Genomic DNA, 16,255 nt, shown 5'->3' with positions numbered 1-16,255 from the left:
ATTCGAACCCGCGACCCTCAGATTGCGAGTCGAGTACCTTAACCACCTGGCCATGCCGGGCCTTTTTTTGTTTTTAACGGTATTTTTCTAAAAAAAAAAAAATACATTATCTACTCCTAAAAGATTTCCTCGGGGTTTACCATAATGATAAATCAACAGTTTTGAGTGTTCGAACAAATATGTAACAGAGCATCATCAGAAAGTACTTCAGGGTATATAAAAATATCTAACTGAAGAGGGATTGAAATACTGGAGTCAAAGATCAAGGAATCTATGCTAACATAATGAAGCAAAATTGAACTACATGTGCACGTGGTATTCCTAATCCTTAGAGTTATTTTTAACAAACTTGAATTTCGTCTTCTTACGTATTCTAATGTTCTACACATTTTTGCTGTTGCTTTGAAATTTAATGTTTTCGGCAGAAAAGTTTTATTCGCCGATAGAAGCTTTATGGATCTGATGAAAACATTCGCCAACAATTCGAAACGACATCCAAAATATCTAAGACGGATACAGTACACAGAGGTCTCCCATCAAGTTCGTTACTACAGAAAATAAACTTCGTTTCTCGTCCTATCATTACACATAAATATATCACAATATGTGTCGCAAGTTAATTCTGGAAAAAGAAACAACGTTGTTCAGTAAAAGGACACATTTGATGATAAATTTGTTGATTAAGTGGCAGTAAATAAACGTGGCTAAAGTGTTCGACAACTTGTCAGAGAAACGCTCAACTTTTATCGATGTTTTTGCCATTTTACACTGAACAAGCACTTCAGTGTCCATTATACGAGCACAGGTGTATTGATAAAGAATTAAAGACTTAAATAACGTGACAAGAGGCTCGGTTTGATTGTTGTTAAGCGCAAAGCTACACAATAGGCTATCTGTGGACAAGAGGCTTAGTACTCTGTAGCGTTCTCGGATATGACGCTATTTCACTTACCAAGAAAATATATCATAACTTCAAAACCCACAAAGGAAACATTTAATCAATTGTTGGAAAAGTTAAGTGGAAACACGCCACTTGACTTTTATACAGCTCTTAAAATACGGTAAAATACGGTCTTAACCTAATTAAACTATGCCTTATCTTTAGCGCAAGGCTACACAATAGGCCGTCTACGTGGGGAATCGAACTCAGGATTTTAATGTTGTATGTGTGTGTGTGTGTTTATAGCAAAGCCACATCGGGCTATCTGCTGTATCCACCGAAGGGAATCGAACCCCTGATTCTAACGTTGTAAGTCCGTAGACTTACCTTTGACTCACTGGGTAACTAGCATGTTGATTGCAGGAGAGAGACGATGATGGTTCTAGTACAGATTTATTTGTTTAGTGTTTTAATTCGTCTCGAGTGAATATGTTCTCGGAAAAAAAATCAATCTGGTATTAAAGCTACCAATATAATCACAATGTATAAATTTCCCAGAAACACGTGGTTCCACTAATATTGTTTTAAAATTGTAATTGACCTAAAATTAGTAAAACTGTCTCGAGTCTTTATTAAACACTACTACATCGTTTGGGTGATGTACATAGTACATGTAGTTACAGGTAGCAAAACGGCCACACTCGCACAATATAAACTCTGTCTATGTTTCTTCATGAAAGAAGTAAAGAAGAACGACTGAATCGTCTAGCAAAATAAATGTAGCCTTAAAATAGGTGCGGGAAGAAGCAAATGGTGAAAAATATAACAGCTCTCGTAGCCATTCTTTATATAGAAATATAACAGCTTTAGTAGCCCTTCTTTGTATAGAAATATAAAAGCTTTAGTAGCCATTCTTTATATAGAAATATAACAGCTTTAGTAGCCATTCTTTATATAAAAATATAACAGCTTTAGTAGCCATTCTTTATATAGAAATATAACAGCTTTAGTAGCCATTCTTTATATAGAAATATAACAGCTTAAGTAGCCATTCTTTATATAGAATGGTGGTTTAGTTTATACTTCGTTCCTGTTTTTGCAGTGACTAAATTACTTAGTTTCAACAAAAAATTTTGTTTAAATTAATGCATAGAATTTCTCAAGTTTTTATGCCTCAAGAAAAGCACTGCAATGAGAAATATTTCGGATTCATTAGGACTTACTAGCCAATGTTATTTTCACTGCCTGATTGTTCAAGCGTTATGTTTTATAACGTTTAGTGACGTATTTTGAGCTTGGTTTTTAGCGCAATAAATACTCATTCGCTATTAGTGAAAATTGAACCAGATTGTTGTTACAAGTTCTTTATAGAGTCCCCCCCGTGTTCGATTATTGTGTATTAAATGATTTCCTAGTTTCTTGTTCAGCACAAAGCTACACAATGGCCTATTTGTGTTGTGGTCACCACGGGTATCGAAACCCGGTCTCTAGCGTTGTAAGTCTTCTGAGTTACTAGGGGCCTGTTTTGAAATAACTCTTAAGAAATCGTGGTAAGTCCTTCTGTTATATATATATATATATATATATAACCGAATAGTAGTATTTCACCGTCACTCTTATAACACATCTGCAGACTCAAAGTGTGGATCTCGTTTTCTTGCCACTACAGGCCGCGAACCATGAATCCTCAGATTCAAAGTCTAAGCACAGTAACCATAAGGCCTCGCCCTTCCCATTATTGGTTGCGGCATTTAAAATGGGTATCTGCCAATTGCGAATATAATGTTATATATAAAATTTATGAACATAGGTTTTGATTGCATTACCACAAACGAAAAATCAAAGACTGTTTTAGTACCGAACCATTCGTTATTAAAACAAAATAGATTATATTCTAAACATCTGTACTGTCTGAATAATTTCAAATGTCAAATGTTCAGCGTGGGTTGATATCTGATATTGCTCAAGCACCACCTGCTTCAGTCAGTTTGGACATGAAAGGGAAACTTGAATAGGAAATCGTTATGTGATCATATATATATATATATATTAATGGATCAGGCGTGGCCTAACGTTTAGCATGCTGAGCTGTCAGTCTGAGAGTCCATTGTTCTATAATGCTGAATTTTACTCCACACTTTGGGGTAGTAGGTGCGTTCTAAGAGTGACGGTCAAATCCCACTACATGGGGTTAAGTATGTTGCATTCAAACAACTTTGAATATGCAAATCAGCAGATTATGTGACAACCATAAACGATGCAGTGTCGCGTAGTAGCAGAATGTATCAAAACTACGTTTTGACATTGTTTGGCTTGTCGTAAGTAGTGGGTTACCAATAAAACTTGATTGGTTTTGGAAAAAAAACAAAAAACATTCATACACTCAACTAATAAAGTGATTCCAGGTTTGGATTTAGTACTTACAATACGGGGATATTCCTTGTACTTAATGACAATGGAAAATGAAAGAATATGGATCAACTTGGAGCTCCAAGATCATCCAAAAAGAGACCTTCTAGAAGTCGTAACCTAGTATTTAGTAAGCAAAGTGCTGCATCATTTAATATATTAGAATCCAAGAACACAAAGGGCAGTGGCCCATTGAGTATATTTGTGTTTAACAACAGCCACAACTATTTGTTATGTGGAACAGCTAAATATTAACTGATTCTGAAATAAAGAAACTGATACATTAATTATGAATTACATATCTGAAATTGAATAAATTGTGGATCGAAACAAAAAGGAAAATTAAAATATATACAACATACAGACTCAGCCTTAAATCAAAATCATATGAAATCATATTATAAATCGACAACACCGACCAGTAGAATGGTCAAAATTTATTTTTACCGGTGCAAGCAATGAGTAAGGGTATGGGAACAATAGTCCCATGATTCCTTAGGTTTTCTTTTTTAAAAAGTTTTTTTTTCGAATTGTAATTTGCAGTTATGAATTTATGAAGCATGCGATTATTAATTGTTTATCCGATTTTGGTTGTCTTAATGCAAGTTACTTCTTGTTTAAAAAAAATACTACTGTGTTAATGTTATCACCCTGTCTTACAATCTTACAATATAACATTATTATTAAGTTTTTTTATTGGTAACTGAAGGCCATTTTAATTAATTTATGCTTATTGAAGGTTTTGAATAAATTATAACCAACTTCCTATCAATGTTTTTGAACAGGATATATATTCAGTAGTAATTAATATAATTACGGAAGCGTCTAAAAGAGATTTTAGTAATTTCGGGTCAGAATAACATTTATTTTCGATTTAAATAATCGAACATTGTCGCTTTTCCAGTGTCTTTGATGACGTCATTCGTTGTACGTATTTTTTTTTAGGTACTGCAACGTCTAGTTCTAATTGTAGGGTTGAATAATTAAAATATTTTACAAAAGAGTAAACCTAGTAAGTTTATTAAAATTTAGTTTAGGCTATAAGTCAAGTTTGAAGGAAAAATTCAGCCGTTATTTTACTTTACAACGATAATTCGATTGAATATCAAAAATACGTCCTGAAAGCTGCGTTTAAATACTTCCAGCAGAGTGACAGACAAGAGTGAGTATTAGTACAGTTTATTTGATTTCACTTTGACAAAGAGCAAATAATATAATTGTATTTTTAAAGTGAACTTAATTTTCTTGAGCCACTTTTTCCGTTACGTAAGCTAATGTTAATTGATTATTTTCTTATTTTCTCTCCTTTTAGTTTGTTTGTTTTTTAATTTCGCGCAAAGCTACACGAGGGCTATCTGCGCTAGCCGTCCCTAATTTAGCAGTGTAAGACTAGAGGGAAGGCAGCTAGTCATCACAACCCACCGCCAACTCTTGGGCTACTCTTTTACCAACGAATAGTGGGATTGGCCGTCACATAAAACGCCCCCCACGGCTGAAAGGGCGAGCATGTTTGGTGGGACGGGGATTCGAACCCGCGACCCTCAGATTGCGAGTCGAGCGCCTTATCCATCTGGCCATGCCGGGCACCTCCTTTTAGTGTCTTCCCTGTTAGGTTTGAGTTTATCCCTCTAAGGAACACGAAGTTTGCGTTTGTTACATTTCAGTTTATCCCTCTAAGCAACATTCGTGCTACGTTTCTCGTATTCTTCAATTTGTTTTTCAGTAACGTGTTGTTTCATATTTCCATAAGTTTATTATATGTAAATTCGAAAACTTTACAAGACTTCCATTTTTGTACCTTTTTGTTAATTTTCCACACAGTATTCCAAACTAAACCAATCCAAGCTACTTGTTGTTATTTTTTTGTGAAGCTGGACAGGTGTCAGTATTTTCAGTCTAAGCGGCATCTTAGGCAACGTATGACGTAAGCAGAGGTGTTCTGAAGTAACACGCACAACCATCAACCATTGAACGAAGATAGAGCAAGCGATCAGTTGCACCTGTCGATTACACGGCTACTCTTATAACCGAATATTAGGATCTACTCACACAAATATAATGCTTCCATAGCTGAAAGGGCAGAGCGTGTTTAGAGGCATATTTAGGCTTGAACATTGGACCTTCAGATCCTCAGTCTAGTACGCTAACCACTATGAACAGGATCTATTGAACAGATATTAAATTTGAAAATAACTAGTGGTTAATTGTTTTTGATATCGTACGAAACTTGCAGCTATATGGATTTCAAGTAAAAAAATATTTTTTTTTCAAACCAGGAGCGTCATTTGGGAGAAGGAGCGATAGGGACATCCACTTCCATCCCCTCACGCTTAGAAGAGGGCCCCAAATGGTGGTTAGTTTCTGTGAGACATATCGAGTCAAGTCATAACGTAGGGCACCCCCATCTGAATAGGGAGTTCCACGCGAAGTCAATCTTTTTAACCCTCCCCCCAAGTTTTTTTGTGAAACAACGCTCCGGTTTTTAATCCAAACTTTCTATTTTAAACGCGGCATCTATTCCTTTTTTTCTTTTTTTTTCTTCTTCACAAATTCGCTATAATTCTTAACTCGGCCTGGCATGGCCAAGTGATTAGGGCGTTTGAATCGCAATCTGAGGGTTGCCGTAGGGGCGTTATAATGGTACGGTCAATCCCACTATTCATTGGTAAAAAAGTAGCCTAAGAGTTGCTGGTGGGTGGTAATGACTAGCTGTCTTCTCTCTAGTCTTTCACTGCTAAATTAGGGACGGCTAGGCGCAGAAAGCCCTCGACTAGCTTTGTGCGAAATTCAAACCAAAAACAATTCTTAACTGTCGTATTTATATGAATCGTCACATTATTTATAAATTTCGTTTTCACGTGACATTCCTAACAAATTTAAACTTTTTAAAAGTTATAATTTTTCCTAATTTAGTAATCTTCGGAAAAACAAAGAACGACGCGATATGTTTGTTTGTAATTAAACACAAAGCTACACAACGGGCTATCTGTGCTCTACCGCTAGGAGGCGATACAAAATGAAAATACAAATAATATTCTCATTAATCTATTGAATTGAATAATAAATTCAAAATTACAGTAACAGCAATTTTTACTGTACGTGAGTTACGATCTTAAAAGGTCAAACTTTGAATAATTAAAATTAGATCTAGCTTATTATAAAAGTAGCTGTTATTGTATTTTTGAATTAACTTAATCATTATCTACAGTTTTCTGTAAGCCCCATTCGCTTGACGTATGTGCCAATCAATAAATGTTAAGTAATTGAATCCACAAATTGTCACGTGCAAGATAAACAGACAATATGGTGAAAATAATGTCTGTGAATTCACTGGTGTGAAATTGGCTCAATTGGTGCGGATATACATAAGGCTTGATAATTTTCTGTGAAATTTAGTACAGGAACTCAGGTAGAATCATCCCCTGAGATCGAATTTTAATGGATGAGTAATCCAACGAACAGTTCGTGTTTGGGGGCCATTTCCATTTTTACTACGTGAAGCCGACGCCAAATAAAAGTGACGTTCGATGTTGCGCGAAGCACGGGTTTTGCGGACGAACGGTTTCTACACAGCGTGGGGGGGGGGGGGGGCAGTCCACGCACCTAGCTATAGCATCATTTTTTTACGCTTGACATTTCGGAGAAGAGTAAAATTAAGAGCTTATAGCGTAAAATCTAGAAATATAATAGTTATAGGCAACAGTAAAAGCAGTAAGTAACTAAAATTTGAAAACAAAACTCGCGTTATGATACTAAAACTTGTTACTTTAAAAATTACTATTACCTATAATTTTATTTTTACCTATAAATTATTTACTTACTTATTTCTAGGTTTTATGTTAATAATTATTAATTTTACTTTTCCTCGGATATACCTGAAGAGTGTTTGTTTGTTAATAAAGCACAAAGATAAACAATAAGCGAGTACTGAACCCGATTTTTATCATCATAAGCCCGCAGACTTACCGAAGGGTCACCATGAAGTGGGGGTGGGTGGGTTGAATAGTGTTGTTGCTGTTAAACAATGATTTATATGCGCCCCGCCGACCGCGGGGAATCGAACCTCGGATATTAACGTTGTAAGTCCGTAAATTTACCACCGATCTATCAGAGACGCTTCCAAAATCGGTTGCTTAAAGTATTCTAATAGAGATAAAATTCATACGAGAACGTTTTATTTCCATTATAAACCCCTTCGGAGGGATTTAACATTAAAATTTTCAATAAATTTATATATATATATATATATTTAGCATTATGACAAAAATTTAAAAGAAGCTTAGCATGGGGGAAAATTTAGTCGATATTTCCAGGAAAAATCATTTCCCAATGAAATTAGTTAAAAAAACAAAACAAATATTTGTTCTTAAATTTATCTTCGAAACGGATCTTTAATAAAACAAAAATAATTGAACTAACACATGAAAGGCACCGGAACAGTAAATCCTTTCAAGTATCGTTTATCATGCATATTTACATATTTGTGTGTGTGTGTGTGTTTATAAACACAATCATCCGATGCCAGAGTTTTCGACAAATCCCTTGGAATGTTATACATATGAGTTGAAGAACATGTAATAATTTAGTGAACTGGGGATTCTCGATAATTTCATTTGTTAGTATTTTTTTGTGTACTTGCTATACACACACACACACACACACACACACATTCAATTACTGTGGATTTTGGGTTGCTAAGGAAACTATTACACTGGTATTTTTAAAATAAGGATAGTTACTGAAGGTAAATTTCGTGAAGAGCACGGCTTAGATAGTCCATTGTATAGCTTTGCGCTTAACAATAAACAAACAGACATCAGAAGCCTAGAAGAGGTAAGTGAAGGGGTCAACCGATAAAGAGTGCTAACAACATTGTCGGTCAGCCTAGCAGGCTTGAGACTGCTCCCATTTTCCCAGATTTCAACACCTACGTTCACAAATTGAATCCAGAAGGAAGTCTTCTAGTACGGCCGCGCAAGACACAAGTGAATGTTGTCCCCGTGTATGGATACCGTGCTTCAATAGCATTTTCCCGATTTACAGAACAGGCTTTGCATAATTGATCTACTGATCGAGATATATATATATAAGTAACCAGATTCTCTTCTGCTTTAAAAAAAGTTGAACTGCTATGGTAAACGAAACTTGTAATAATTGTATTATAAAAAAAAAAATATTGTTAAAAATTGAAACGCGTGTTAGTTGCCTGAAGCAATTACGAAGCTTTAATTTTATTTCGTAGAAGGAATGCAAGACTTATTTCATTGTTCAGGGTGTTTTTACTGGAAAAAGATAAAACTGTTTCTTATTTACATTTCGTAAAATCATTCATTGTTTTTATTTAAATGCCACAAATGACCTAAATCTTTCTCCAGCAAAACAAGCGATGGTTTAGAACGTTCAAAGAGAATCCAAGGGATGAATGATCACGAGTATACATAACAAATAAAGTAGATGAGCAACGAAACCCAAAAAGTTTTGCACCTAAAATAATGTATGTTGTGTATGTGGTATGCAAGTATTATGCTTATAACCATGGGCGTCCGCGGAAAGTTTTTCAGGGGGAGGGGAGGGGCAAAGTAGGGTGAAATTGTAAATTCAATAACAAACATTCATATACATATGCTGAATGAATAAAGAAAAATAATTATGTTTCTTATTTTCCAGGGGGTAAGTGCCCCCTCTTGCCCCCCCCCCCATCTGCGGACGCCCATGGACTTGTAATCTTTTCATAATATAAACTAATTGTATCTTTATTCGTATACATTAAGGTAAGACGATGCAAAGTTCCACAACAGGTAGCTGTTCTTAAACTTTCTTCGTGGACACTTGTGCCCATCTTTGACTTGTGCTTAGCTTGTAGCTTGATATGCAGGCAGGAGGTTATTCCAAAGACATATGTATCTTCTATCCGCGTCTGCATTGGTTGAGCTATAAATACGGCCTTAAAAATTGGCTAGGATACTAGGATGGGGTCTCATCACATCATTACAGTCCCTGTCGCCACGTCCGGCCATGCTCTATCTGACGACTGTGTATCTTCACAACAAGTAGTGCGAATTCCATTGCAAAATGCTCAGTCGTAAGGCTGTCATGTTCAAAGCACATTATTACTTTCCGCAGGCTTTCCACAATGCATCTAATGTACGAGGACGACAGTTTCTCATCGCTCGTTTCAACAATAATAGCCGTACAGAAATCCATAGACAACTTGACTCGTTTCATTATCCAGCTGTTCGAAGTATGCGACAGTTGAGTAGATGTGTTATAGAAGCAGTCTGAGTGTCGCTTTTCCAGACGGAGCTCCTTCTTGATTATGTTGGGTGCTGTTGCCTGGGGCAGGTGGATAACTCTTTCCATTGACACTATGCTTACCATGGCTGGGGTACGACTTGTTATGGGTTTCTCTCTAATTAGACCCAGTTCCCAAATTTGACCAATATTCATTTTTTTTCCAATGCCATTAAGTACAAGAGATATCCCCGTCTTGGAAATTCTAAATACCCAATTTGAATATAGTTTTATAATCTAAGTGTATGAATATCTTGCGATAGAAAGACCTCTTGCATAATCTTCCTAAAAACGATAAATTTTTGGTGGCACACTACTACCTACGAAAAGCCAAACATATAGTTCTGATACATCCCGTTCCACCGCGACTTGGTATCGGATGTATCTGTCACACTACTTACTGATTTGCATATTCAAAATCGTTGTAATATAACATACTCAACCCTGTGTAGGATGCACATATTAACAAATCTTTCAATGTAGAAATATGTAAATAATTTCGCTGTAAGGTTTTTGAAAGTAATTTGAAATTCCAAAATTTCTGGGCGATTAGAAAATCAAACAACTAGTAGGAATGTATATACTATCAGGGTATTTACATATATATATAGCGTCAGTGCAGGTGCTCTGTAATTCTGAACAACCTCAGTGTATGAAACAATAATGTTTGTTCTGTGGAAAAGACGTTGTTGTCTGTTCACCAGCGCATCAGATTACGAACCGTGCATGAATCTCTTCAATATACAAACAAAACATTCAGCTACCAGCTTTCTTGTTGGTTTGATTTAGAATATGGATGGCGAACTTCGACTAACATATTGGTAAAGAACGTTAACTGCTACAAACGGGAAAAAAAACGAAAAATACATTTACTTACTTTCAAGTGTACTCAAAACCAGATATAATGGTAAAAGAACCGCTCTTTAAATTAAAACTGATATTTTAAATCAAAGTAACGTGTTTTTTTTGTTTTTGTGTGTAAAACAAACCAAGACGCTCAGGGTGTTAGTATTTATGGTAAACCTATCTGCCGCTGTCCCTAATATTGCAGCACCCACCACCCACTCTAAGGGATTGACTATCTCTCTTATAACGCACCCACAGCTTAAGGTGTGAAGAATATTTTGTGGTACCTCAAGGTTCAAACCAGGCTCGTCAGCTTTGAAATCTAGAGCCCTACCATAGGGGCAACAAGCGCCCTAACCTTCTAGGAGTTTTCTATATCGAAAATTTAATTTCTTCTTGAAGTTTGCAAAACTTGCAAATTTCACCAATTTCGTTATCTTTCTTAAACTCTGCACTTCAAAATATATTTTTCGTGATCTAAGATTCTATGGTTTTTTTGTTTTTTTTTTATTTCGCGCAAAGCTAGTCGAGGGCAACCTGTGCTAGCTATCCCTAATTTAGAAGTGATAAACTAGAGGGCAGGTAGCTAGCCAGCACCACCAACCGCTAATCGAATGGTGGTGTTTTACCATCAGTCTTATAATGTACCCACAGTCCTAAATAGTGGAGAGCGATTTTTTTTTTTGGAGAGAACGAACCATGGATTTTAGAGATATCCACGACTTTTGGTATTTACTTAGCCAAACAAAAAAGTGATCTTTATATCATTTGAGTTTGAAAAAATTATTATCGAAACGATAATATGTTAATTAAGCAACATTTTATTTTAGCGTCTAACTTACATAAGGTTGGTCCAAAATATAGAATCAATCCATGTCAATATAACACAATAGTTCGCTATTTCTACGTAAGATGTATTTCGTTTCTTGGAATGTATTTGAGGAATAGAAAAAAAATCTCAAGGACATCCACAAACAGTGCAATAAAACAACTATGTTTCTTTATTGTTTACGACCCTACTTCCCGTCTTCATGAAGGGCCGGGGGTGACCTAGCGTTCACGTTATCAGAATATTCGCATCCCGTTGTGGCAAAAACGGGTACTGCATTTTCTGACCATAGGTATGCTCTAAAGGTAACGGTCAACTCTAACCATTCGGCCATAAAAAGAATAGTGCAAGAGTTGGTGGTGGGTATTTCGAAAATTTGTCGCCTTGCATCTTCTCATCATCGTCATCGAAGTCATCAGCCTTGCTCTTCTCTCTGCCACGGAGCCCTCCGGATAATTCTTTTCCATCTCATGACGTCAAAATCGCCTTAAGATAGGAATGGGCGGAACGATGACCACGCTCACTTTGAGGTTGTAACGTGCCAAAAACCATCATCTGTTGTAATGTTACCCGCCCATTCCTACCTTGTTTCCTTACTTTTTGGATTGCAATTTTAACTAATCAATTACCACAAGCGAGGCGAAAGGAGATGATAATATCCCTGAACACCGCAGTTTAGGAAAGTTTCTTTCCTTTAAAAACTAAATCCCTGTCAAGTGTTTTTTTGTTGTTGTTGTTGTTGTTTTTCTATAGATGGTGGGTGTTGTTGACAAGCTGTTGCCCTCTAGTCTGATTTGTCAAGTCAGAGCAACGGACGACTATGCTCAAATAGCATTTATGTTGCTATGTGCTCGAGTCACCCCCCCCCGCCCGTGGGACAGCAGTAACTTTACGGACTTAAAACACCAAAATCAGGGGTTCGATTCCACGCGGTGGATACAATGTAGATTTGTTTTAAAACAAGCAAACATACAAAGCAAAGTTTGCGCTAAAGTGCTAAACAACAACGACAGTTTTTGTCAGTTTGAATGTTGTTGTTTCTATTTGTTTTTATTTATTTGTATACCTCGAAAATACCAAAATATGGATTTGTTTACAAACGCGTTTATTTCTTTCAAGATTTACAAATACGTCAAAATCGTAAATAAACCATAATTTTAAAATGAATGTTATGGACGTATGAAATTTTAAAACACTTCTCATAAACTGGACCAATGAACTCAGATTAACATCAATAATTAGTTTGCTAGTGTTCATTGCTATACAATTCAGTTTTAGAAGTGTCACAGAAATATTGCATAAACGTATAAAGAAATATTCAGAAAAAAAAATTAAGATACCAGTAACTTACGTCTAACTAAAGCATGATTTTTGTATTCCCAACTGCACTTAAGAGCGTTTTAATATCTTGATCCATGAAAAGTGAAGCTTACAAAGTAATAAGTTTTGAAAGTATTAGCTCTTCATTCCTTATGTCGTCTGAGTAAAGTCATCCGACATGTTTATGTAATTTGAAACCAACCATATACATACATGTTATAACCGAGAAGTTTTTGTTGAAATTTTGAGCATTCTTAAGATCTCATCGCATCCCGATCCCCTTATCATATTCAATTTCATAAGATTTTTAAAATATTAAAACTCTTCCAGCAACAATATTTTTTTATTTTACACGTGCAAGATCTTTTTCAAGGAATAATGATACAGAACCTTCAATATTTATATTTTCGGCCCAATAATTTAAAATGCGTATTATCTAAGTAATATTCGAATACATAAAATATTATTAATGAAATAACTTCATTCCAGCTTTGAACAAAATAAATCGTTGAATGATTAAATTTATGTAAATACACTACACGTTAGCTTAATCAGTAGTGTACTTACATTAACTCAAACATAATACACTAATGTTTGAGTTAATGTAAGTACACTACTGATTAAGCTAACGTGAATACACTACTGATTAAGCTAATGTGAATACACTACTGATTAAGTTAATGTGAATACACTACTGATTAAGTTAATGTGAATACACTACTGATTAAGCTAATGTGAATACACTACTGATTAAGTTAATGTGAATACACTACTGATTAAGTTAATGTGAATACACTACTTATGTAAATACACCACTGATTAAGTTAACGTGAATACACTACTGATTAAGTTAACGTGAATACACTACTGATTAAGTTAATGTGAATACACTATCGATTAAGCTAATGTGAATACACTACTGATTAAGCTAACGTGAATACACTATTGATTAAGCTAACGTGAATACACTACTGATTAAGTTAATGTGAATACACTACTGATTAAGCTAACGTGAATACACTACTGATTAAGTTAATGTGAATACACTACTGATTAAGCTAATGTGAATACACTATTGATTAAGCTAATGTAAATACACTACTGATATAAATTAATGTAAATATACTGTTAATTAAGCGCTTTTAGGTACGGTTAAGTTTTCCCTTCCTACATGATTTTCTTAATCGATGATGAAATCAATGAACAAAAAGAAAAGCCTTGAGAGGATGTTTTTTGACAGGAGTATCCGGTGTTCAAGTATTCCTAATGCCACGTTTATCACGTGCTTTTAACTAACATATTATCGTTGTAATTACAAATTCAACTAGCTTATAATACCTGTGAATATGATGGTGTTTTCTGCTTATTAGAAGTATTTTTCTTTATAAGTGTAATTGTATATGTCAATCTTTGTTGCTTGCTATTATGTGAACTATTTTCCTGTTTAACTAAGCATAATAATTAGTACCAACTAAGCCTTGGAGTTCAAGCTCACTCCGAGACAAGCATGCAGGAAAGTACTGGCCAATGGCAACGGAGGAGAACCTACGTGTTTGTAAAGAAGGATGACGTCATTATTTTACTATCTCCTGGTTGGCCAACGTAAACTTTCCAACGTTGGCGTTAAAATGTTGTATGCTTAGTCCACTTAATATAAGTGAGGCGTAACGGTAATAAAATTTGTATTTTTGACATACAAAAAGCAACTATCATCATCCGGGCAACAGAGGCGAGAAAGAGACTAAAACTGTGAGGAAAAGCACCCCAAGATTACTGATATTTTCCCTACACTCAGAACGAAAAACATAAAGTACTACATCCATCAAGATCTAGAACAACAACAATGAGCACTGAGTCTAGGAAACACACAAAAGTCATGATTACTCTAATCGTGCTCCTGTACTTCTCTGAGGCACTTCCGGCAGCAAGGTGAGGACCGCTTATTTAAATTTTACATATTAAGTCATTCTAAAACAGTTAAAAATTGTCCCAGAAAATATTAGTTTAAATATGATGTTTGTAACTTATGATAATTGTATGCCTGATATATATGTAGCCCTACACCTGTTATGACCTTTTTTTTATTAGTGAATAGCACCTATTTACAAAGCATGTATTAAAGCCCAATCTATCACGTGTACATATATACACTATTCTCATCACTTCGTGAACTCACCAGTGTTTCCTTCCCTTCACACTGATAAAAAACGTATCATATAATCTTCAACTGTGCCAGAAAAGAACTCACATCCTTCCCCTAAGGGAAAAGAATGTTAATAACATTAGGTTTTGCTACTAGGTTTCACTCTTTCTTTTTTTAAAGAAGAATTAAGCTCGGGTTTGTACTTCAAATTTCAAGAACAAAGTTTAGACAAAAAAAAATGGTACGCAAACCTGAAACGTTTAACACGTTCGCTGCCATGTGCCCCACAGGTGGGTCACAGCCGACTTTTAGTTATGGACTGCGTGACATACCGGTGCGTCACAGACAATTAAGTTTGAAAGCCAAATTTATCTTGTGTCATATGAGTTTGGGACACCGTGACTGCTTCTTGGCAGTCTCTCGGATGTTTATTTTTGTTTAATACTTAATTTGTTATGCGGCAGAGAACGTGTTAAGAGCCACTATAGTAAATCACTAAAATAGTGTTATGACTAAACGGGTCACTTGTGTGAAAGATCTTTAAAAAACGTATCTACATGGAGCTGGAGCGCTTAGTGAGGTACATAATGAGAACTTGTTTTAAGAGGTTAAAACAGATATAGAAGGTTAAGTGCAATTAATTTTTAACGTTAAAAAATAATATATAAAAGAAGAAAATTTCAATTGTTAATACAGTTAGAATTGCTAGATATGTTATTTTCATTGACAGTAACGTTAGCTTAAGATAAAATACACGTATTAGGTCTTCCGGTGAGTAAGCGGTAAGTTTAGGGAATTGCAATGCTAAAATCCGGGGCTCGATTCTCCACCGTGGACAGAATGTAGATTGCCCATTGTGTGGCTTTGCACTAAGAAGAAACAACAACAAAAATACGCATATTAACTGTATGTAACTGCAGAAATAAAGTAGGTATTAAAATGGTTCTTATTAATCTTTTTTTTGTTCGCGGACCACTTCGTGGTGTAACTTGCTTTTTTGGACCAGCCCGCGGACCACATATTGACAACCATTAAGCTGAATTACACTTTTAGCTCATAAGTAGAGTGTCCTGGCATGGCCAGGTGGTTAGTACGCTTGACTCGCAAATCTGAGGGTCGCGGGTTCAAATCTCTCGCATCCCACCAAACATGCTCGCCCTTTCAGCCGTGGGGGCATTATAATGTAATGGTCAATCCCACTATTCGTTGGTAAAAGAGTAGCCCGAGAGTTGGCGGTGGATGGAGATGACTAGTTTCCTTCCCTCTAGTTTACACTGCTAAATTGGGGAAGACTAGCGCAGATATCCCGCGTGTAGCTTTGCGCGAAATTCGAAATAAGCCATATGTAGAAAATGTGGGCCATTGTACAACTTATGTTATGAAATAGTTTATCAGGTTCTCCGACAACGGGAAACATTAAAAATATTCTACCCAAGAATAAACTTCACACTACAAGTTTTTCTCTGTATTAATATTGATTTCTTGAATGCCTGCTTTTCCTAATTCACCAAAATATTTAGACTTGCGTTGAGTTATA

At 35.6% G+C, this 16,255-nt stretch overlaps 1 protein-coding gene across 1 annotated transcript in view; it reads left to right on the top strand.

Annotated features, from left to right (window-relative positions):
* Nucleotides 1-14,253: 14,253 nt before the first annotated feature.
* LOC111087433 overlaps nucleotides 14,254-16,255 on the top strand; it is a 24,138-nt gene continuing 22,136 nt past the window's right edge. The window contains exon 1 of the mRNA XM_022394037.1: nucleotides 14,254-14,504. Within this exon, the coding sequence (XP_022249745.1) occupies nucleotides 14,419-14,504 (86 nt within the window). The 5' untranslated portion in view covers nucleotides 14,254-14,418. The remainder of the gene's footprint in view (nucleotides 14,505-16,255) is intronic.

This window comes from Limulus polyphemus, unplaced genomic scaffold, assembly GCF_000517525.1.
Source record: "Limulus polyphemus unplaced genomic scaffold, Limulus_polyphemus-2.1.2 Scaffold2145, whole genome shotgun sequence".
NCBI lineage: Eukaryota > Metazoa > Arthropoda > Merostomata > Xiphosura > Limulidae > Limulus > Limulus polyphemus.
Note: the sequence above shows the minus strand (reverse complement) of the source record. Positions and strands in the feature narration are given on the sequence as shown.